General features: G+C 43.3%; 1 protein-coding gene and 1 long non-coding RNA gene across 2 annotated transcripts in view; one reads left to right on the forward strand and one right to left on the reverse strand.

Moving 5' to 3' along the window:
- FAM171A1 (family with sequence similarity 171 member A1) overlaps nt 1–10,209 on the reverse strand; it is a 114,715-nt gene extending 104,506 nt beyond the window's left edge. Inside the window, exon 1 of the mRNA XM_037510661.2 lies at nt 10,082–10,209. Within this exon, the coding sequence (XP_037366558.1) occupies nt 10,082–10,178 (97 nt within the window). The 5' untranslated portion in view covers nt 10,179–10,209. The remainder of the gene's footprint in view (nt 1–10,081) is intronic.
- A 7,853-nt stretch (nt 10,210–18,062) lies between these two features.
- The window catches only part of LOC119245275 (uncharacterized), a 117,903-nt gene continuing 110,556 nt past the window's right edge, over nt 18,063–25,409 (forward strand). The window contains exon 1 of the long non-coding RNA XR_005125252.2: nt 18,063–18,124. This is a non-coding gene — a long non-coding RNA (uncharacterized LOC119245275). The remainder of the gene's footprint in view (nt 18,125–25,409) is intronic.

Here is a 25,409-nt window from a genome sequence, read left to right on the forward strand (position 1 = left end):
GCTTTGTCTGGTTATGGTCCAAGAGTCAAAGCGCTGAAGAATGTAATATAAGGACTCCATGTGCTATTTGCTGGCTTAGCAATGAAAGGGACAGGTGTCAAATTAATGCAGCTGACCTTAACAAGCAAAGAAAGGCTCCTAGATGTCAACCAGCAAAGAGACAGGGAATCCAGCCCACTGTCTTCAAGAAACTGAATTCTGACCACTTGAAAGAGACTGGAAGCTTCCAAAAAGGAGCACAGCCTGCTGACGCTTTGATGTTGGCCTCAGGAAACCCAAGCAGTGATTCAGCTGAGTTGTGCTATGCTTAAACTTTCCCATCCATGGAAACTGTATGATGGGTACTACTTCAAGTCACTATGTGCTGTGAAGGTAGAGATGGAAAACTAATGGAAAGGCCCTTAAAATATTTGAAGTTTCTTACATGTCTTCCTATAGCTATTTTTTTTTTTTTTGGTCTAGATGAAATATCCTGTCACTGACCATTCTTTACAAATAATACTTTGAAACCAACCAGTTAGCTGGCTGAGGTTTAAAAACAGAAATGTCAGCAACAGGCCTGGAACTCTTCTATCTGATTAATTCAGTTCAGCAATTCTGAGGCTGAGCCTGTGATGACGTGGAGGGTGAGGTTCTCCTGGAGGGCTGGGGTCCAGGCCGGCACTTAGCTGAATCATGGGTGGGTGACCACATGAGATGGATAACCATGGCACACAAAGTCAACTGACCTGATTTCGAGCTGTCCTTTGAATGAGCGCTGGAGGGTCAAGCAATCTGGCATCTAGGATCAAACACAAGGCTCCAAGTGTGAGCAAACCAGCACATGACACAGCAGTCCCCGTCCAAATCAACTATTCCAGAATTCCAGAAACTACATGTGCATCAGAACAGCCCAAGACCATCCTGGCTGCTTTGGTAATCAAGTCACACATAGCACGTAGTCTGTACTCGTCTAATCTTGTATTAAGATAACTTTGACCAACAGGAATATGAAAAAATGTTCACCATCACTTATCAGGGAACTGCATATCAAAACCATAGTGAGTTTCTACTCACACATGTGAGAATTACCCATGTTAAAAAGACTAAAACAGAAAGTGTAGGCAAGATGTGGACAAAAAGGAACCCCCTTATACTGTTGGTGGGAATGTAGACCTGTCCAGCCCCTACGGAAAAAAATATGGAGGTTTCTGAAATTATTAAAAATAATCTACAAGAGCAATCCCACTCCTAGGTATCTATCTGAGTATACAAAAACTTGACTCAAAGGGATACATGCACTCCTCTGTTGATGACAGCAATGTTTACAATAGCAAAGTTATGGGAACAACTTAAGTGCTTAATGACAGATGAGAGGATTAAGATGTTGTACATATACATAATAGAATACTACTCAGCTATTAAAAAAAGGAAATCTTGCCATTTACAACATGGATGACACTGGAGGGGATTATGATAAGCAAAATAAGTCAGGTGGAGAAAGACAAATAAATACTAGATGATTTCACTCATATGTAGACTATAAAGAAACAAAACAAAGAAGCAGATAAAACTAAACCTAAACAAACCCAGAAATCTCACTGCAGAATTGAGTGAGGACAGGGTGGAGGTGGGGAATAAATGGAAAAGAGAAAGGGACTATGGTGGAAGATTACTGGGCGTTGGTGGTGTATGTGGTGTGCTAACAAATATCTGAAGAGGTATGAACCTATACCCCTCAATCATATACAGTGTTGTAAACCAATTTTACTTCAATAAAAAATGATACAATTAGAAAAAAAAATGCTTCTTGTATTGAGTTTCTCTCTGAGAGGAGAGATACAGGGTGTAATTGTGGCGCAAAGGAACCAAAACACATCCACAGTAACCTGGTGGCACAAGGGGTTAAGCACCGCACTGTGAAGCAATCCGCAGCCTCTGCTGCACGAGTTCGATCCCTGGTCGGCCAGGGAGCTACCCACTTGGTGCAGCAGACCTCTCCTGTCTCACCCACTGCTCCCCTCAACAGTGTATTTCAGTCAGTCCACCTGTTCTGTTGCTCACTCTGTCTCTGGTGAATCCTCTCACTCCCCCCTACCCCGCATTGCTGGCCTGTACCCCAGCTCTTGTATGCATAAATGAATAAATCTTTAAAAAAAAAAAAACTCTCCCACTATAAAGAAGACAGTAAACCTTGTCCATTGAGACTGTACTAATTACTGTTTAGATATCAAAAGCCTTGGTGATATGACACACCTATGGGTTGAGGACAGCTTTCATCTAAGTGTTCTGTGTCTTTAGGTTAGCTCTGTCAAAATTACTTTTAATTTTACACTAAAAATCTTTCCCTCAATAACAAAAACCAAAAATGTTTTCTACTCAATTTCAGAGGTCAAAAAAGTTAGACTAAGCAAATGAAATGTTCATCTGACTTAGAAATAGCTGTCTGTCTTCATTAAACTCATGCTTTCTCTATCCCTGTGGGGTACAGTTTAAAACAAAACAATTTCTTATATACTCAACACTCACTTCCAAGGTATCTTTTCCTGTCACTTTTTCCTGTGTAATCTGCCACTTTCCACAGTGTAAAAGATCTTACCAATTTTAACACCTGAGTATGTGTTTATATGTCTTAAGGAAAATGAAGGTTTCAAACTGTTTGATGAACACATTAAATCCATATTTGATCATGGTATTTCCCCATCCAATTTCAGTAATGTGACAGCCACATCCAATATATGCTGTCCCTGCTTCAATACTTGATCACCATATCTCATATCTAACCTACAGTTTTTAGGAGCACTGAGTGATCTTCCGCATGCTTATTACGCTCTCTGAAAGCAAACTTCCTAAGTTCTACCATGTGTAAATCCTTGAAATGAGCATCACAGACATAGATGGACTTTTAGTCATCCTTTAGAAGGTTTTATCTTACTCAAGAGACTTCTGCCTAATTAGAAAAAAAGAGCTCTCGTGATATCCTTCTTATTTTATTAGTTTTCCATATCTTTTTGAGTTAGACTGTAAAATATCACATTGTAAGAACTTCTATATAATCAAGTTTACCCCAAAGTATATTATCCTCCTCCACACCACCTCTTTTTGTCTCAGGAATATTGAGTATATACTGTCTTCACAGAGCAGATGCTGAATATCTAGGCTTGCAAGAGCACAAAAGAGAAGCGTAGCTGTAGATGAAGAAATGAGGATATGCAGCATTTCTTCAGCGGTCATAGATGAAATGTTGTAGCAAGAAAAGATGACTTAAACTGGTGAGGAATTAGAGATAAAGTTGGAACAAGCAGAGGAGAAAAGCCAAGGAGATTGTAAGCCAGATTTAGCAATTCAGATTTCACTGGAAAATATTAAATGTTTTTCTGCAGAAGAGAAATATGAAAAAAATAGTGTTGGAGAGGGACAGCATGGGGATAGCTTAGGTAGGAAGAAGAGACTAAAACAGACAGAAAGTCATTCCACATTCATGAGGGCCAAGTAAGCATGGTGGTGAAAATGAAGAGACTGGCCTGAATACATGGTTGTAAGATACTGGGAAGGTAAATACAATAGTTTAACATGTGGAGAGGTCTTTTAGTTGCCAATAGACATGTTCTAGCAAAAAACAGGCTTAAAATAACTGAGTGATTCCCCTCCTTTCTCCATTATTTGTTTACTTTTTGGCTAAATCCCTGAAATCAAAACCCTGTCCTTTTTTGAGTTCAGTTCCTCTGGGGCAGATTTGTGCCAAGACACTTCATTACCCTTGTCCCAATCCATGAAGTTCGCATCCCACACCACTCCACTACTCTACTATCCCTTTAACTGTTCTGGGATTTGCCCAGTGGCATGTGCCTCCCATATGGGCTATGATGAACTTAATGCTTTTGATCCCAGTCAGATAGAAATTACACAAGATGCTAAATTTCACTCTTTCTGTATTCCCTAACAGGCTCAGGGTCAAGGATCATCCAGGGGTCTCCACACAGTTTCTGCCCTTTGCCCACATGGGGGATATCTTCAAATACCCACATGGTTTGGAAGGCTGGCGGGGTTCATTTGCCTAAGAAAGGTGGAGAAATATCAGAGGGGGTGTTCTCAGTTCTAAGCTGGGGAGTCCCTGTCATTTTATGACATAAAGGCATTCTTGTCTACATTGACATCCAATCATATTTTTTTAATCACATTTAGTTGCCAATAGACATGTTCTAGCAAAAAAAAAAAACAGGGAAAAGTTGAAAAGTAAGCAAGATTTCTAAAAGTAGCTTTTGGCAGGAGTTGGTGAATAATTTCAACTCTGGAAGTGACATGGAAGACTTGATACACCTTGCTTATAAACAAAAGTTATAGATCACTGAACTCAACAGGGAATAAAAATTATTTTGATAGAGGTGGTGGGAGGCCCTTCAGGTGTTTGCCAAGGATCCCCAACATAGCTCCAATTTGATTTAACACAAGAATTGTCTTTAAAAGATGCAAAAACTCCATGCATCTCCCCAAACGTTATCTTCAGCAGTTTGGGGGTTATGGCCCATGTTAGTTATGGTCTATGTTAGTTTTCTTGCTACTATACAATAAATTGCCATAACTTAGTGATTTAGAACAACATGAATGCACTATCTTAAGGTTCTGGAAGTCAGAAGCCCCAAATCAAGTCAAGGTGTTGGCAAGGCAGCATTCTCTCTGAGGGCTCTAGGCCAGAATCCATTTCCTCACCTTTTCCAGCTTCTAGAGGCTGCCTGCTTTCCTTGATGTGTGGCCCCTTCCTCCATCTTCACAATCATCAGTGTAACATCTTCAACCTCTGATTCTGAAGCTCTGCTCAACTTTCATATGTCCTCCTCCAACTCTGGTCTTCCTGATTCCCTCTTAGAAGGATCCCTGTGATTTTCATACTGTGTCCACCCAGATCATCTAGAGTAATCTCCCCATCTGGAGATCCTTCTTTAATCAGTTCTGCAAAATTTATTTTGCCAGTAAAGTAATATATTCAGAGGTTCCAGGGTCTCAGACATGGACATGTCTGGGGGGCGTTATTCTACCTACTATCAGGCAGAATACACCCCCAAGCACTGTGTGGCTAGAAAGAACCATTACTTTAGCTCATTTTGCTTCTCTCAGCCTGGATTTCTTGGTCTCCAGAACAAGTATAAATTTGACCTCCAAGATCCTTCCTATGCTAAATAAATGCAGCTATCCTGATCTCAAGACACTTAATATAAATGCATCTGCAAAATTACTCACTGTACTGATAACAGGGCGAAAAAAGAGTCTAAGGGGACACACAGATTCTGAGTTTAGTTGATAATGAACCTAAGGTATGCTCGGCTGGAGAAGGAGGTTGGTAGATGAGTTTGACGCAGACTTGGTGTATTGAAGTGGAGAAGCCTAGTAGTGTGTAGAATAGAAAGAAATACACTAGGGCACCAGCTTAAGCCAAGAGAAAACCTGGAGTCATCCACATACAAGGGTTTAATTACTGGAATTTGTATGGATTAACACATCCTGTAAGGGGTAAACGAAAGACAAAACAGCAAATGCCTGCATTCTGACTGAATCCATGTGGAAGGGGATTTGGCAAATCATTTCAAACAGAAGCTTGATCAGAGGAAAGGTGAATCATCTTAAAAACTGCAGGTCCTCAAATAATATCGTTTTGTTCAATAGTGACAAAATAATTTTTTTTTTTTTTAAATAACTTCAGGCCTTCCCAGTGGCGCAAGGGGTTAAGCACAAAACAGTGAAGTTGTCCGCAACCTCTGCAGCACGAGTTCAATCCCCAGCCAGGGAGCTACCCACATGGCACATCAGACCTCTCCTATCTTGCCCACTGCTCCCCTCAGCAGTGTATTTCAGTAGATCAGCCCATTCTGCGCCCCACTCTGTCTCTGGTGAGTCCTCTCAACCTCCGTACTTCTGGCCTGTACCCCAGTCCTTGTATGCATAAATAAACAAATCTTTTAAAATTAAAATAACTTCTACAGTGTAATCCAATATTATCCCTACATTAAGGAAAATACAAAAGGTAGTTTTTGCAGGACAAATTATTCCATCTAGATTTCAGAGCTATTTTGATCACTTTTCCATCAATGTACAGTTTTATACAAGTATACTGTTCAACTTATTTCCTTATTTTAGTAAGTAGAATTTACCGAAGCCAGTAAATTAGTATCTGCCAATAATAAAAGTGACCAGTTAGATTTACAGAAATATCAGTAATTTATTCAAAAATGAAGAGCTAATTAAAACTTAGAAAGTGTGTCTCCTCGGTGGCGCAAGGGGTTAAGACGCAACCTATGAAGCTGTTTGCAGCCTCTGCAGCACAAGTTCCATCCCAGGCAGGCCAGGGAGCAACCCACATGGCCCAACAGACCCCTCCTGACTCGCCCGCCGCTCCTGTGAGCAGTGTATTTCCCTCGATCTGCCTGTTCTGTTCCCAACTCTGTCTCTGGTGAATCCTCTCACCCCACCCCCACACCTCTGGCCTGTACCCCAGTTCTTGTATGCATAAGTAAATAAATCTTTAAAAAAAAAAACTTAGGAAGTATTTTCATTTGAAAGCTATTAGTTTAGAAACCCATGTAGTATTTCCTTGTTTTTGGCTAGGATTTTAAGCTAATAAACTGTACGTTACAAAGTATTATAGGGCAAGGGCAAATAGGATACAAAAATAATTCATAGAGTAATTTAAAATTCTGAAATTCTCTAGGCATTGCTGTTGCTTCCATACCAAGTTCTCACACCTGACTCGCAATGAAGTCCAACTGCCTCTGCAAGTCCAAGTCCAGCAGTTTCCAGGGACTTGGGAGCCCGTGAATAGTATTAAAATGTTATGTTCTTAATATAACGTCAGCATAAGTCATGCTCGCTGGATGATCCTCCACTGGTCTCTCAGCTGATCATGGTGTTCTAAGCGAAATTTGAGTCTGGCAAAGAATAGGACTTCTTATAGAGAAGAAAGCCAACCTCTCACCTCAAATGTTATGACAGATTGTAGCTTTTCTGAGATGAACAAAAAGTTAGCACATCATTGCAAAATGCCTTATTATTAGATAATGAGCAGCAAAATGAAGATCACACAATGGCAGTCTGAGCAGGAAGGCTTTAACCTAGCTCTGACCTTTCTTTTGGCACATGAAGAGATTGCTGGGCCTCAGAAGTACATCTCTGTACAGTGTATCTGCATGGCTTACCGTTCTTCAAGGAGGCCCCCTTCCCCACACCTTTTGTAGAGGTCAAGAGAGTCAAATTAGTCAATATTTTGGAATAAGTTTCTGCAGATTTCCCAGTGGAAAAAAAAGTAAGTACTATAAACACTTCATATGTAGTTTATAGACAAAAACACTTAATAAAAACATGCAATCATATGCTAGAACAAGTTCAAATTCATGGTTATCAAAGAAAAGCCTCACAGTGACAACTGCTGGTGTTCTAAATTCCTCTTCTGATTCCAAGCAGTTACAATTAACTGTTGGTATTCAAAAATCCTCTGCCAATTCAAAGCAGCAATAGTAAGAAGGGAGAATCTGAAGCCAAACCTCAAATTTTATCTTGAATATATAAATGGCAAACTAATGCCAAGAAACTTTGCAGATGTCTGTTTCCTCAGATAGTTTAATAAGGATTTATTTAATAAAGTATCACCTAATTCTAGCAATCTATAGGATATGACTTTTGTATGTTCCAAGTTTCTAAGTAGTTTCTAAATCGTATTGGTACACACTATCTATGTGTGCACAATGTATATTCAATGTGTGATTCAAATAAGTTTCTACAATAAAAGCAAAACTCTTGTAAAGTAGGCTTCAGAGAAGGTAAACATTGAAGTTTTCTTCTTAAAATGCAACCTAACAAAGATGACCACATGTTGCACTATAGTACATGCATTAACATCTTCAACCCCTTCCCCATTACTATGTGTAAAACATCTACGACCTGCTGTGGAAAATCAGAAGGAGCATTTGTCTTCATGTTTTTATATGATCTGGGAGAATCAAGAAGACATAAATTTGAAAACAATGTGTAAGTGTCAAGATGGTTTGAAGAACCTCAATGGGTGGTGATTACCATGGAATGTCAAAAGGAAAGTGTCCAGTCCCTTAAAAAACAGTGCTTGCTCTAAACCTGGTGACCATACAGTGAGAGCCTGACTTTTAGGCTCAACTCTTTAAAAAGCCATCGTACCCGATCATGGAAATAATTCTGGAGGAAAGCAGTTCCAAGACCGGTCTTCTACTCAAGACACACTATATTCTAAGATACTCCTAACTGTGACATAAATATCCTCCAAGGTTGACCATTTCTCACTCAATTCACAGTATATTCCATTTCTGAGAGCTACCTGGTCTGATATTCAGCAGCAATATCTTGTAAAATGTAGTGCTGGTCCTAAGTCTACCAGGCTTTTTCATCATTTTTTTTTTTTCAACCAAGGCCATGCCATCCCCTATTTTTTAAGTGCATTAATTTAATGTTTCTGTATATTGCCTATTTCAAGCACACAACAAAAAATCAACCTGTATCTTTGGAACTAATGGCCTTGTTTAAATGCCAATATCATATTCATTAAAATAGCTGTAGGGTATTAATGAACTAGGCTACAATTCAACACGGATGATCTAATGTCCTAGCCATTCATTTCCTACATGAAAAGACATGTGGGTCTTTGCACTAGTCAATAATTCCCCTTCCATAATATATTACTAAATTTATACACAATTCATAATGCTCATAAGTATACTCTGGCAATAGAAAAAGCAATGCATGAAAAAGATGTTGGCAAATGGTTTCGCAAGTGATGAACCTTTATTGCAATGTGTAGGTAGCAAACTAAACACAGCAGACTGTGGGCAGCACTGCTTTTCCCTCTCAGGGAATCAGGAGTGGGAGGCCATGCAGGGTTCCAGCTCTGGGCACCAGAAGCTCTGAATATTTATTTTAAAAGGGAGTAGGGTTAGCCTGAGGAAAGGGGAAAGGCAGACTCCCAACCAGAGGAAGCTGGGATGGAGATCCTAGCTCATTCAGTCTGCAGAGCAGACTTTGCAGGGCACCCACCTTTCGAGGAGAAAAGGACAAGGGCAAGGAGTCTGGGGGTTCCACAGGGCAACTCCCCAGAGGGAGACCCAGAGGCCTCGGAGAGGCCCAGCACTGGTGGATGCAGATGCTCAATCACCCTTTTGAAAAGGGAAGCAGCAGAGAAGCAATGGATTTGGTGCCCACAAACGCGTGCAAAGGAAGGTTCGGGGGTCCCCCCAAATAAATTCTTATTTTAAAAACAAAAGCCAGGCTCGTGGCCATTCTCAGAGGCGACCACATTACTCCCAGGGCTGGAAAGCAGATCTGCAGAGGCCAAAGATTAAACAAAAGGCATGAGCTGGCGAGATACAGACCTGGAAATGAATTTTTTTTTTTTTTTTTTTTTTTTTTAGTGATTAGGGCCTCCCGGTTCCCATTCTTTCTCCCCTTTGGGATGATTCTTGGGCCGCTGAGCAGATCTCTTAAGGCCTGTTAAAGACGTCGGATGGGGAGGGGGAGGAGACCCCGAAACTTTCCCAAACTGCGGCAGGCTGGTGGCGAGCAGCGACCGCAAATGCCGGGGTCCTGGGGCGCAGGGGGCATCCCCGGGTCGACGGCCACCCGGTGGCCCACCACAACAAAAGGGCCGAGTGCAGCCTGGGTGCTCCGGCTTCCAGCCCCTGAGCCCCGACAGGGCGCAGGCAGCGGCGACCCCGAGACAGCCCTTTCACCCCAGGATCCAGAGCCGCGTGTCCGTGTCACGGTATAAAAGAAAGGACCTTCGGGTGCATCCAAACCGGCTCCCCAAAGCAGCGACAGCTGGTGCCACCCGCAGTCGCTCCCGCCCCCGGGCCGGGTCCCCGGGGAGCATCTGCCCCGGGCACCCCGGCGTCCCCGGGCGGCGCCGCCCCTCGGGCACCGGCGCGGGGGTGCAGGCCCGGCGGCGGGGGCTGCAGCTCGGGCTCCGGCCGCCGCCGCCACAATGCGGCCCGGAGGTCCCCGCCCGCCCCTTCTCTGCGGCAGGCCCGCGGCCGACACAAAAGCCCGCCGGCCCCGGCCCTGCGCCTCCCGGGCCCCGCCGCCGCGCACCGACCTTGGGCTCCCGCGCCCGGCTCCCGCAGCGTCTTGGTCACCGCCTTCCAGACGTGGCAGCCCAGCAGGCAGAGCAGGAGCGCGGCGGACCTGCCCATCTCCGCGCCGCGGGGCCCAGGCGGCTCGCGCTCCCCGACCACCGGGACGGAGCGGCGCGTCAGGGGCGGCGGGGCGCCGCGCCTCCCTCCATGGCTCCTGGCTCCGCGCGCGCCGGGCCCGCCGCCCGATTGGCCGCGCCCCCCACCCCGGCGCGGGGCCGGGCGCCGCAGCCCACGGCCGCTCCCTCCTCCGCGCACCCCGGTGGGTTTCCCCGAAGAGCCGCGGCCGCCGCGCCGCCAAGTCTTTAACCCCTTCGTGCCCCCCGCCCCGCCCGCGGGCGGCGCCCAGGCCCCGGGCCGTGGTGCCACCTGGTGGCCGCCGCGCCGCGGCTGGAGAGGCCGTGCGCCCCAGAGCGGGGCTCGGGCCTGCGCCACCACGCCGCTCCTCGCCACCCAGCGCGCGCCAGCTCCCGCCGCAGAGAGCTCCCCGCACCCCGCGCCCGCCCGCGCGCCGCTTTGGAGAAAATACACCTGCCTTCGGGTCAGGGGCCTTCGCACCTGGTTAACGGAGGGTCCTTGGGCGGTGCCTGGGTCTGGGGGCGGGGGTGGGGGGTGGCGACCTCCCGGGGTGTCGCCACGATAACGCCACCTTGCAGGTATTCACGTCCCAACCCACCTGTGCCCCCCCGGGCAGGTATGACAGCCAGCGATTAAGGGCAGCAGGAGCAGAATCCCTAAGCCTGCATAAACTGCAATGGTCCCTAAAGCCTAAGGGGAGCATCTCCAGGTGGAATTGTGCTTGGAGATTGCGGGAATGTTAGGTGTGGGGAGGACAGGGAAGAGGTGTTACAGTCATGGGGCCCTGGGACCTTTTTATTTATTTATTTATTTTTCATTTTCTTTTATCTTCACAATGTAAGAAGTAAGTGTTAACTCCATTCACACTTGAGAAAATCGAGGCTAGGAAGGGTTAAGGATTTGCCCAAAGCTGACACAGCTGGTCAGTGCCAGAGCCAGGCTTGGAATAAAACAGTCTGGCCCTAAGGTTTGAAGCTCTTCACAAATACCCCAGACTTCCCTAACTCCCACCCCCACCCCAGCTTCCCCTTCTCCCAACTTGTTCTTGTCTGTGTGCCTTCCTCCATTCAACCCTCAGGACCACCTTCCACTCTCTTCACTCCATCTCTCAAGTAGCACTGCAGAGACCCTGAGACCTGTGCTGGGATCCAGGTTCTGAGGAAATCCACCCCAGACTGACTGAACACTGCGCAGAGGAGGGTTATTACTGTCATTTTATTAATTGAGCATTAAGGCATAGCAGGCACTGTACCAAAGAAAAAATGATGGCACTTGCCCAGTTAGCTTATAAATAGACAAATTATTGTCCTACACAATAGAGGCCAGGAGGTAGAGGAGCCCATATGGGCTTTATGATCACCCTCAGGACCAGTGCTACAATTAGTGGAAATTGTGCACCTGCACAGGGTGGCAGGTTGTCAGGAAGGCAGAAAGAAAACCCGCAATTAGGCCTGCCTGATCCCTCCTCTTCCTGACTTCAGTGGCATAACCTTAGTGTCGTTCCAGGGTCCACCTCAGAATCAGGGGAGAGAAGCAAAAGGGATGATGACAGGGCAGCCAGGCCCCCAGGGGCACCCACCTAGATTGCTGGAGGGCGGATGACTTCATGAACAGAGCTTTTCCAGTTTTCAGATCACTTTCTTGGGGCAAGAGCTTGCTTTGAGAAATAGCATTAAGCCCTTCCCACTTCATATCTTTCCAGGATGTGCCTTCATCAGGAATGTTGGTTATGAGATTATTTTTGCCTGAACAACAATAACCATCATCATTGTCATCATATTCATCAAGAACCAGGTTATTATTAGGTCACCCAGTACTTCTACAAAATCCTGGGAGCTGAATTGTTGGGTCTCATGAAGGAATAGAGGGAAATGATTATTGGGGGTGAGGGAGGGTGCTCCTTATATGCATAGTCTCATTGAACTGGAGACATTTACTCGTAATAACTTAGTCCAATTTTGCGGATAGATAAACTGAGACGCAGTGAGAAATAATTTGCCCAAAATATCCAACGCTCAAATTCCCTTTACCATGTTACCACCAAGAATGAATTTCTTGCCAATACTTCCAGTTACCTCCTACTGTGTTCAGATTGTTTTCCAAGCCTGTTCTGCTCCAAATAAGGTCCAAATTAAACTGATAGTATCTGGTACATAATATCATGACTGTCCGTTTCCTGGTTTTGTTAACGCACTACAGTTATGTAAGATGTTACAATTGGGACGGGAGCTGAGTGAAGAGTGTAAGGACCTCTCTCTACTATTTTTGTCACTTTTTGAGTTTATAATTATTTCAAAATAAAACAAGTTTTTAAAGGAAAAACAACGTGTTCTATAGTATGTGGGTTTTTTTTTTCTTCCTGTCTTATTGTTCACTCAAAACACTGGTGCTTGTGATCCCAGTATAGTGTTCTAGAACTTTTAAGAGCCTAAGGAGTCTTAGTAAACACTAGATAAGTCAGATCAAGTTTGGCTCACTGTTTTTGACTGTAGATGCTCAGGAATAATGGTTGTTACTATTGTGTGTGTAACAAAGTTTCTGAGGATGACATAGCACTTGAGAAGTTTATATACATTTATAGCAAGCTGAGGCTTCTATAAATAGTTTCAGAACCACTACCCCCATCTCATTTTGCAGATGCCCATTGTGAAACAGAAAGGCTAAACACTGTGCAGGTGCACCCTGCAAGCCAGTCTTAAAGCCAAGAAGAGATTTGTGTGTGATCAGCAGGAGCTGAATATTTTCCAAATGCATGAGTGGGAGGCTAAGAAAGCGCAAATTCTGCTAAATCACAGCAAGTCAGTTGCATATCATCTGCCCAGAATTATGTAAAAATTAAGTAATCACATGTCTTCTCTACTGGAATAAAAGAAATGGTTTACCTTTTCTCATGTTCCAATAATCAGACTCCTACTTGGTAACTGGGAGGGGGAAAATCACTTCTAGAGAAGTAGTGTTTGCAGAACAATGGCAATCAGAAGTGTTCTTTCCTTCTAGAACTTTTCCTGTTGCTCTTATTAAAATCTCACATTGTTTAACTAAAGATGAATTATGACTGTACTTATTTGAAATTGCTTGGAAGTTGCCTGACTGTGCAGCATTTGATTTCAATTTTCGAGTCTTCTGCCAAAAGCAGAGGCGCCACATACAGAACTTTTCCTGCCTGCATTTCCAGAGCCCTTGGTTTCAGAGGCTCTGTGTCAAGTTTCTTAACCCAAGGTTATTTATTCTATTGAAATCTTTCCTGATGTCGGTGCCACTTGGTGGAGTTGTAATTATCCGAATGTACTTCAAGAAGCATTGTTTTTCCTCCTCCCCTTTTCTCTTCCTGCCTCCTGCCCCCCTTCATCCGCCCCTGAATGAGAAGCTGCCTGTGAACAACACATTTTTATAAGGTTTGTACAGATCAGGAAATGTGTCATGGACATTCCTACTTCTGTTTTCTGAAGCTGTTAGATAAATAAATCGTAGCCATAGGTGGAAATTACAAGGACTCAGCAATTTTTTCAGAGCTCGTTTTACATTCATTTGAAAAAGGCAAAGAAATTAGTAGACGAAGAAATTATTGAAGAGGGATTGACATGTTCCATTTATCCTAACACTCCTTTTTCTCCTCTATGTGTGGTCCGGCACCCATAAGGCAATCCATGTTACTTTCAATAAGAAATTGCCTTCAGGGGCCTCCCCGGTGGCGCAGCGGTTGAGCGCTGGGTTGCGAAGCTGCCGCAGCCTCTGCAGCACTGGTTCGATCCCCGGCTGCTCCCCGGCCACCAGAGGAGGGTCCCACATGGCGCGCAGACCTCTCCTGCCACTCGCTGCTCCCCTCAGCAGTGTACCTCGGTCCTTCTGCCTGCTCTGCTCCCTGCTCTGGCTCTGGTGAATTCTCTCACCCTCCTGCGCTTCTGACTGTACCCAGTGCTTGTATAAATAAATAAATAAATCTTTAAAAAAAAAAGAAAAGAAATTGCCTTCAAAGACCTTCTTCTATTTCTACAACCTCCTTTCTCTCATTCAAGTTCTCAACTAGAGGAGACAGTTTATTAAGGAAATTATTCTGTGAATGAATGTCTGATGTCAGCTTCATGTGAGAAGTTGTATATTAGCCTAAAAGAGCAAATGTCACCTCCTTAGTGAAAGGAGGCTGGGACGTGTCAGTAGGTCCTGACTGTTGGAAAGAATATTCAGTGGCTAGCGGCTATCCCAGAATCCTCAGCCATACAGTTTAAGTCAGTATTCCCTTTTAATGAGTCTGCTCCATTAGAGCAAGGAGAAGCTTCCAGCATAACCCTTCGCGGATCCACTGAATTACTCTCATTGAGATGAGGCAAGTTCAAGGAGAGGAATTAAGTTTCCACTTTCCACCTGGAAGAAGTGTCTATCTGTGATATCTGCCTTCAGAGAATTGGCAGGGACATCAAGCCAAGCAGAAAAAAAAAATGTTGTTTTTTTTTTTCCCCCATAAAAAATGTAGAATGAGAAATAAAAAGACAGGAAGATAATGGAAAAGAATGGAGAGTATAAGTAGCATTCACTGAACTTCTGTTGACTGGTTCATTCTGTACCTGAAACAGGGAAGGAAATTTCACTATGCCAGAAGCCACAAATTTCCCTAATCTCTGGTTAGTTTTCAGGTTAACTCTTTGGGTATCACTGTCTTACTCTTTTATTTTTCTTCATTCCCTCTGTGTTTAATTGTGAGGTTTTTAAACCAAAGTTACCTGCCACCAGACACTTTATCTGAAGGCCCTAGTCCTCTTAATTAAACAAAGGGCCTCTCCCTCTAACAGAGCCCTTCACAACAGGTCCCATAAACATGGACATGAGTGAGAAAGGGATTTGTATGGACAGATAATACAATAGGCTATGGTGTATTTACATATTCAGTTTCCCAGTTCACTTTAGTCTCCACCAGAGTAACACCACTGAATTCCTGTACCTTGTAGCTTGTGGAGAGCAGACTCTGGAAATTCTCCATGATTATGTGAGCCAATTCCTCATAATAAATCATATACATTTATTCTATTGGTTCTATTATTCTGCAGAACTCTGACTAATATACTAAGGAACTATGGGTCTCCTACTGATCTGGAAATAAAGGTGTAATAAATTAAGAACTTCAGTGATATGGTCTGAAAGAACATAGGGTAGACGCTCTATCAGTTAGCTCACAGTTGATGGAAAAAGAAATCTTGCTCATTTTTAAAGCAGGTACTCTACAGGGATTTAAGAGCTTTGAAATTTGTGGACAGAGAGGGCTCTAGACTGAATCTCCAGAGCATCACAGCTCTTTAACATGGTCAGGAAAGGGAGTGTGTGTGTGACCCTGGTCAGGAAAGAGGGGATGCGAACCCCTCTGTAAAGGTTGTACTCAGGACCCCACACTGATGCTGGGTCCACGGATCTGGATGTGGTGCTTCTCCCTGTTCTTCTGCTTGGGTCGACACAAGGAAGCTGCCATTGTAGAACAGTCCAGAACTTTCAGGTCAGTGCTGGCAGGAGCAGAGGGACAGCCCTGTCTCAACGTCGCCTTCCAAATCTCTACCAAGAGTGTGTAATTAGCAGAAATTCACTCTCACCCAGAAGCCTGGCTGAGAGGAAATATGGAAATATCATTTAAAAAAACCTAACTTCTGACGTGGATGACAGCATTCCAGAACAGCATGATGTTGACGGCCAATTTATTACATTCCCACAGAGCCCTAGAATCTAGTGGCAGGCGGCTCCATCCTGGCCTCTCCCCAGTTGTAGATTTAAGGATAACTGAAAATGTCCAGTGGCTCCTTTATAGTGGTTCTTGTATCTTTTCTGCATTTTTGAAAATAATATGCAATGGTAGAAATAATGGCATGCTGGAACACAAAGCAAAACAGGAGCTGCACGCTGCTGCTACTGCGGGGTATGAATGGGCTTAAGGGCTCACCGCACTGCAGTCTGCGTCCTCCCCTGCAGCACCCGCACTGCGGCTACAGTGGCGATGTCCTGGCTCAGGGTTGCTCTGGCGAGTGTCCACCCGGCCACGGCTTCCCTGAGTGCGCTGCCCGCGAGCCTGCCCTGAACTCAGCACGGGTAGGATCTGGACAGGCCATCAGTCGCTGTTAAGTAAGGTGCTGGAACTGAAAATGGACCCCATTGCTTGGAGCTTGACCACCACCAATCAGACAGCTGGCTCTGTAAGTGGAACAGTCAGGTTTAGAGCAAGGGGATATAAGCTGAGGCTCTGGTGTGCTAGGATTCAGACCTTTGGATTCGGCCTCCTTGGAACTTTATCCTGCGAAGACCTTCACAGGCAGTCTGGTGGAAAGGCTCTCTGGACCTCCTGGAAAGAACTTTGAGAACGTCACAGACTTTCGTAGACCTCAGAGACCTTGGCGTCTGATTTCCACTTCAAACCGCATCAGACTTTTCTGCCCTCCTGCCATTAGGATAGATGATGGATCCCTGCGGTCCCAAATGCATGCCTGATGGTGGGCACCTGGAGTAGGGTGTGGGCATACATTAGTGGATACACCTGTGCTGAGAGACTGGGCTTATAAGGGTGGCATCACGGGGACGCCAGCATAAGAACCATGAGAGCGGAGAGCGGAGAGCAGAGAGAACGCGAGAGAAGGCCGGAGAGGCCAGAAAGAGTGAAGGCTTGCTGGGGGCCTGGCAGGCCTGCCAGCCTCCCGGCCCCCCAGCACCCCAGCCATGCTGTTCTGGCACACGCAGCCGCAGCACTACAACCAGCACAACTCCAGAGCTACCTGCGTGATGTGCTTGCTCTGCCCAGCTTCAAGCAGGAGGAGCCCCAGTTGTCTACTGAGAAAGGGGCCTTCCTGCCCCCTACATGGGGTAAGACAGTCGCCGCTGTGGTCCTAGAAACTCCTTTCCCCCCCAATTTCATTTGTTAATCAGCCCCACTGTTGCTGCTCCCTGAGCCTGAGTGGTGTCTTGTCACTTTGAGCTCATGGAAATTGTGAACTCACAGGTGAGAACACACAGTGACCTGGCCCCAAACTTTGGCACTGTTTGAGTTAACTCTGTTTTAAAAAAACAAAACAAAAAACTTGAGAGAACTCGTCTGTCCTCTGTTTCACAAATACAAAATATGAAAATGATTGTGGGATGATAAGTTAGTCAAAAGTCACCCAGTAGGCTGGGAAGACAGGTTATCTGCGGAGATGAGGAAGGTGCTCCTCACTCTGGCCCGGGGAGGGTACCTCCAGGTGTGGTACCCTCCAGGTGTGGAAGGTGTGGTTGCACAGGAGAAACTCACAGATGGGGAAGGCAGCCTGTGGAGACCTGTCTGTAGAAATAATTCTCTTTAGTGTTCTTTCATAGCATTAGCTTCATCATGTCACTTCTTCAAAGCTCCTTCTGACTACCCTATCCAAAGTAGCCATCTTCCTAATACTTATCATGATCTGAGGTGGTCTTAATATTAAATTATTCAGCTTTTTATGTCTGCTACCACCACGTTCACTAAAATACAGCTTCCATGAGAACAGGGCTTTTGTCTTGCTCACTATCATATTCCTGGCACCTAGAAAAATGGGGACAAAATAGGTTCAAAAATTGTTGTCCAAGGTGAAACATTGTATATTACTTTGAAGAAATATTTCTTTCCAGTTAGTCTAAATATATCTCTGCTACACTGATTTATGAATTAGCAAATATTTATAGCATCCTTGCCATGCACCCAAAACTTAAGGAGGTAACTTAAGATCTTTTCCAATCTGACCTTCTGCCTCCTCCCAGAACTTCCCTCTGATGACTCTTCTTCAGAAATCCCACTCCAGATGGCAGGCAGCACTCCCTGGACTGAACTTGAGCCTTGCCAATACTGATTAGCCTATGCTGATTCATCCATTCCTTTTCTCCTTTAAGGTGAAGTTCAAACCACCTCTCACGATGACGATGACGCTACAGTCCTTAGTGCTCTCTGGAAGGTAAGGCACATTCCATTCATTAACTACTCTGTAGAGTTAGTTATCTAACTGATGATTTTATGTTACCACCTGTTGGAAATGTCTTTATACGCATATGTTAGACTATGTATAGAAAAGATGTATAGCCAGATTCTGAAGTGCAAGAAGTCTGTCTCTAAGAGTCAAAACCACTAACATCTGGAGCTGCTATCTGGGAATGTTTGTGTAAACTTTTGACCTCTGAAAGTACACTATTCATGAGTTCTGACATTAGAATTTAAGGTAAAAGATTTATGCATGCAATAATTCTCTAGAATCGTCTCCTCAAAAGCAGGCATCCTTCAGTTATTTAAAATAAACTTAAAATAGTATATCTGAAAATCTGCGCGTGATATCTTTTCCACAGCTATATTTTGTCTTCCAACTTAGCAAGCTCTTGAAAGAAATGCCTCTTCTACATCTTTGTAACTCCCTCAAGATCTCCACGATGCCTTGTTCAGAGCTGACTTTACATGATGCCATTGATTTACATATTGGTTGGTATAAATAGATTTGATAGATTGGAAAGGATTCAGATGAAATCTCAATTGTCACATGGAATGGGCTGCTTTGGTGTACATATGATCTTATACAAAAATTATCATTGCAACTATTTTTAAAGCAAGTTGTTATATAACAGCATCATTTTTATCTAAATAAAAATATTTTCTTCTCAAATAAATATTTTTGAGTCACCACTCTGCAAAACTTAGGCATTGTCTCCCCCACTCCATCTGCTCAACCCTTCCCCCCAGGAATCTGCCCTTCCTTAAAGTGAGGGTTTGGGCAGAAGATCTATGAGTGGTCATCCTGGGTTGAATTTTCCTGAGCAGGATGGTTTGTCCTGGCCAGGAGTGATGGGAGACAAGAACTTGAGAAATTCAATTATCAGGCAGGAGAACCTTTTGAATGGGGCCAGGAATGGGGTCTAACCCACATGGAAGAACCTGGGACATACTCTGCATATCCTGACAGCTGGCTCTCAGAAATCCTTGTGAAAAAGTGTCCAATAGGAGCATAAAAGGTAAGATTCCCAGGTTTACAGAAGTACCAAACAAACAGACCAAAATACCCCACTACTCAGTCTTTCCCTTCTCCAACACCAAGATCAATGCCTTGCTAAAATGATTCATCAGCTGAGAGTCTTATTGGGAATCACTGCAGTTTCTTTCTGTCCATAATACATAAGATGCCAGGAAGTATGGTGGTTACATGTCTGAGCACTGACTCTAGGCTGACTGGACTTGGACCCCAGTTGTGTGACCCTTGGTAAGTTAGTTCATCTTCCTTCATTTGCTTCTTTGTACAATAGGGATGAAATGCTGGCATCTCTCTGCTAGAGTGGTTGTGTAGATTCAGTGAGATAAAGGCTCATTAGTAGCTGCCTGCAAGTTTAGTAGTTAATACTCTGCTGCACCAGGAGGCTTGTTCTGAAGATCAGGAGGCCCTTGGGAGGCACTGCCTTTGCCTTGTGTGCTGCTGTTGAGGGCTCTCTCCTGTGCTGTAGGCTTTGACTCTTCAGACAGTGGAGATGGCTTTAATGCTGTTCCTTCCATGATAGGTGCTCGTGTGCCTTAGCATCTTTTTTGTCACAACCCCTTCTGCTGAGTTGGGGATGCTGCATGGGCTCCTGGATACCAGAAAAGAAGGATGGTGATGCCTTCTTGTAGAGGACAGAAACCGAGCATCTGAGCTTATCTCCTGGGCCTATCATGCAGTCTTGCAGTCGAGGGAGCCCCAGGTCAGGCTAACAGGGTTAGGAGAATAGCAAAGCTTTCTTTAGTAAGATGCAGCCTGGAGGGGCAACAAAAAAGTTAGGAGAGAGAGAAATGATCATCCCACATTCTCAAGTCTTTAATGTTAATTTACCAGTTTACATTTTTTCACAAGAACTAAATTGTCAAAATATGAGGATTAGTTCTCTCTTAACAAGGCCACAAAGAAGGAAATGTATTCTGCAATTGGTTCTTTTGCAAAATGCATTATTCAAAGTAGCTTGCAAATTGAAAAGGAAATACAGGAGAAAGAACAAATCTTAATTCAAATATGCCTCAGAAGTTCTAGAATAAAGCTGCACTATGAGCAAAGCATTCAACTTCTATTCCACAGAGACAGCTGCAGATGTGACTTGGGCTTAGAGCACATTCACCATCTTGCCTGTGTGATATGCAGTCTCCATTCATTTGGTACCCATGCTTTCCTAAGTGATCTACATTTACTGTCCTCGGTCCTGGTGACTTAGGGCTGACTCCCGGGATGGACATGCTATCCACATCTGACCAATCCACACGAAGATCTCTCTAATCACAGCTCAGAGCTGGGAGCAGCTGTTAGTCTAAGTCAGACTTAATTTCAGGAAAGACACATAGCAGCAGAACCAGGAACTTTGGACATATTGGCTAACCACTTCTTAAAATCCTGCTTCATAATAGATGAAGAAAGTCATTAAAAGCACGGTAATTCTTTGTGTATTAGATCCTAACTTTTTATTATGTTTTGAAACATAACCTGCCTATTACTGTTTTCTCTTCCTGCTTGTCACATGTACATCACAACACTGTCAGTGACAGATCTGCTTTTTTCACCTTAAGAGTGTGAATTTAAATATCTTTTTTGCTCAAGTATCACAATCCACCACCACCTGTGAGCTGTCTTCTGGGTAAGAGGAGGTACAGGCTGTCCTTTTTCATGAGGTAAATCACAAAAACCAGACCTATTTGGTAAATGGTTTAGAATTCAGCCATCACTGAAAACTCAGTTTTCAAATATAGATGTTATCCTGGCCAATAAAAATAGAAACCGCCATAAAGGAGTTAATTAAACATAATAAACAGTTCAGGCGGAACAGGAAGCTACTATTTTTCCCGTCTCCAAAGCGTATATTATAGGGGAAGGAAGGCCTAATCAGCAGAGAACCGGGAACACGAGAAGAATGGGAAACTCATAGCCAGGACTAAGTGCTTGGCATTGAAGAAAAGCAAAATCACAAATTTAATTCCTGGTGTGGTTTCAGTGCACGCCTGTGTGTAGGGGGTGTGATGGGGAGGGGGCCTGGGGATTAGAAAGCTATTTATACAGATCAGTTATCTATACAGTTTATGATGTAAAATGGCCAAGTTTGTGGTTTCTTTACACTAGGATTTGCAGACAAGTGTATACCAAAATACTCTTTGGTGACAAGACAATACATATCATAGAGTTTTGAGGACAGAAAATTTCCACTTGATTTTACCAAGTTTCCCAGACAGAGACCCTCAGAGTTAATGATGGGTGAGTAGAGCATGAAGCAAGGAGGGAAACCCACATCCCTCTAGAATTCTGCACATTGCACTATATTTGAAATACAGTCCTCGTTGAGAACAAGCTTGCCCATTGCTAGATTCAAGGAGGCCAGGATATGAAAATGGGTCATTTTCTGCTTTCCTGGAGCACAGGCCTTTTGCCTCCCCCACAACCTGAAGATAGTGGCTCACATCTGCTGGGCTCCTCCCCCACTGAGCACACCATCTGTGCTTGGGAGGGAAGAGGGAGGCCTCCTGGCTGAGTGTTGCTGCAGACAGAGCCCCACAGCTGACTCCAGGTCTGGCTTATGAGGAGTAAACTCTAGAAAAACTCACACTAAATTGGTCAAGGTCAAAAGTACAGTTAAGGGAGGATGAGTGATAAAAACAAAAATTTCCCTGTAATTTTGACTTGTCCCTAAAGTAAGCATTTATACTGAGTTTGAGGTATGAAAGGGGGTGATTACAAAGTAAAGGGTGCCGGAAGGCATTTGAAAGGGAAAGAGGACAGAATGCGATTTTACCACGTTAAAATGTGGTACATTTATTTATTGCTGTGCAGGAAATGAGAACAATGCCAGTAAATTGGAGATGACCTGCTATGTGCCAGGACCATTTAGGGAGGAAAAAGAACATCAGTTTTCTATGATTGACCAATGAGCAATTAAATTAATGATTAGGAATGAAGATAAAGATCTATCATGAGTTATAGGAGAGTGAAAACAAGATGAGAAGAAATGGGAATATTTAAGCAAGTTTTTAAGGTTTCTGTAATTCAAATAACCACGTAAATTGAGACAAAGCATTTAGGTTTAAATCTCCCCACCCAAATTAAAATATAAGTCAAAGGTCAATAGGTCAGACCACTGGGAATTATTTTTCAAGGAAGTCATTATATTACTCATGTAGGTGTATTTTTTTTTACTTTAAGTTCTTCCTTCTTGGATAAATTGGAGACAAAGACCTTGAATATTTGCATACCCTTTGCCAAGTTACTTAATCTTTCAGCTTCAGTTTCCTCATTTCTGAAAAATGGGATGGTCATAATAACTATCTTACAGTGTTGTTGGGGCAATGAAATGTGACTATATGAAAATAGTATAGTGTACCTGGAAGCTCTAAACAAATGCTAATGTAAACTCTTTAATATTTCACATTACCTTTGTCCTTTGACTTTATCACATCCCTGTGCATCATGTTTTTGGAGTAAAGTCAGGGATTAGGTGCTAACTTTAGATGAACCTAGATAGTTTGAGCATTGGGGAACTAGAAACACTAGCACCCTGGGAAAGGCATCAGGAAAATTCTGAAATGAAATTAATCAGAGTGGGTTGTCTCTACGTGGCTGCCACAGGCAAACCACCATGACTGACCCCAACTAACAATATTTGTAATATGAGGCTAGAGTAAGCATTGAAAGACAGCATGGAAAAGCCATAAGGTTTGTTATCAAAAGATGAGCAGCAGTGGTTAAGTGCAGGAGAAAGGAGAGGGACCATCATCTCTCTAGTTCCAGGGAATGAGAAAGGGGAGTTACTGAGTTTCAGTTTTGCAAGGTAGAGAGAGTACTGTAGATGGATGTGATGAAGACAGCACAAGCATGTGGATGTAAGTGACATCTCCGATCCATGTATCAGAAAATAGTTAAGACAGTAAATTTTGTTATATGTATTTTGCCATAATTAAAAATATATTATGGGACACCCCCCCACCCATGTATCCCATTTGATCTCTATATCTATTCATTAATAAGATAACCTGAAGAGAGATTTTGAGAGCATAGAAGATGAGGTCTGGAGGTCAATGAATATTGATGTAACTCTTTTGACTACTAGGCTGATGACCTGGAGGCAGAGCTGTTACTGAGTACCTGACTTATTCTCCCTCAGGAGTTACCTCCAAACTGTTTCCTCTAACCCACCCTTAACCATTCAAACCTCTGGTCCAGGCTTAGCAGCTCCATTCTCTTCCCTCAGTATGGCTCCAGGTGAGAGGCAGAGGAAATAGAAGGGAAAGAGATTTAGAAACTGAAAATAAATATCAGTCAGCATTGATTTCTGCAACAGAATGATGACTTGCTGTGATTTTTCACGCATTTCTCAATAATAGGAAAATATTATCATCTTGTAACGACTCTGAGGCTCATATGCTGGATATCTTGACCTATGATGGCTTCACTGTTAAGCAAACATGCTTAACACTCCCCCCCACCCCCTACCAAAAAAAGCTTTACAGAAGCAAATATATTCAAGTGAGTACTCAGGGAAGAATTAGGAACTTGGTTAGAAGTAATATCCCCATTTCTGTGTCCATAGGTGGTGTAGAACACCAGATTCTCAACCTAGAAAGTCCAAAGCTACAAATGAAAATGAAAGAAACCAAAGAAACAGCAGACTAGGAAATTGCTACAAAAACATCCCAGACTTTATTGTTCGAAAATGACTTTCTAAAGAGGAGCTATGGGCTTCCAACTTGATACCCATTGCTAACTCCAGAAACCTCAGAGGCCTTGGGCATTGGTCATGGAAGAAACCTTTGTATCTCCTATGAGGTGCAGGAAAGCAGACGTAAAGGGGTTGGGTCTTTCAGATAGATCCAGAACCTGATCCTGTAAGAGACAGACAGTCATGACAGGCCATGAGGCTAGAAATGTTGTGACTTGCAAATGGTTAATTACCTTTAACAGGTAGGAATTTGGAATAGCATTGCAAGGAAAATTAAAAGCTGTGTGGCTGTTTTTTGATTGTTTACTCTTGGTCCACTCAGGAATTCTTTCTGTGAAAATAATCAGTCAAGTCCAGGATGTTTTTTTACAGTGCTGCTCACAATAGCACAGAAAAAACTTGGCCATAACTCAAATATTTGTATTGATTAAATAAACTATGATATTCTTATAAAATACTATGAAGGCATTAATATGATGGGAATCTATTGATGTGAAAAGATACATAGAACTTGGCAACATGGATGATTGCTTCAAAGAAACAGTTGAAGCAGTTTCTGTTCTTCTCCTAGAAATTTAACTTCAAATAATGATTAAACAAACCCAGGATGTTCACAGCAATGTTTACTGTACAATGTTTGCTGTTACAAATATTGTTGTAACATGAGGCTCTATGAATAGAGATTTGTTAAATATATCATAATATAATCATGCCATAGAATATCATGCAGGCATTAAAATTATACTGTAATTTATCTTGGTTGCAAGATAAATTTTAGTTAGGGAAAAACTAAATGTTATTTACAAAATAGCCAATAATTGTATAATTCCATTTTAGTAAAACTATAGAAAAACTGTATACACATGCACAGATGCATACCTGTAACCCTACATGCATAATAGTAGTTATCTTTCAGTGGTGGGGTTTTTAGCAATCTTTTCCCTTTTTATGTTTTTCTCATAATGGAAACATATTATTTTATAATAAGAAAATGCAACAATGCAATTTCCATGACTTTTAAAAAAATACACACTGACAATTTTTCAGCAGTCATAACATTTTTCTTTCTCCACATTCACAATACAAGCATTCTGTTCATATGTTCTTTGACATTTATGATTGTGAGTTATTTCTATGAATGGTGTTGAAGAGCCAGTTGATATCACCATTCTGTCTCCTGGGCTCTGAAATTTAGCATATACACAAGAGGATCGGAGGGGGGGCTCAATCTATGACTTTATTGCTGGGTGTGGACATGTAGCATGTGAGCTTTTTGCCATTACTTCCCTAAGTTGAACAAGCAAACTGGTTGGATCATAGACAGGGTATGGGATGATGACAGGCTGTGGATCTACACAGGTAGATTGGCAGAATCAGGGCTGAAAGGTGCGCACATGCAGCTGCAGAGGAGCACTACCCAGGAGTCAAAAGAGATGTGGCTTTATGAGTATCAACCTCTACTTGGTTCACCAGGTCTAAGACAATAATAACTTCTGTCTCCCACCACAGCACCAAACATAGTGAAGAACCAGTGACAAGTGG

The sequence above is a fragment of the Talpa occidentalis genome, unplaced genomic scaffold (assembly GCF_014898055.3).
Source record: "Talpa occidentalis isolate TD23 unplaced genomic scaffold, MPIMG_talOcc4v2.1 talOcc4.14, whole genome shotgun sequence".
In the NCBI taxonomy this organism is placed as follows: Eukaryota; Metazoa; Chordata; class Mammalia; order Eulipotyphla; family Talpidae; genus Talpa; species Talpa occidentalis.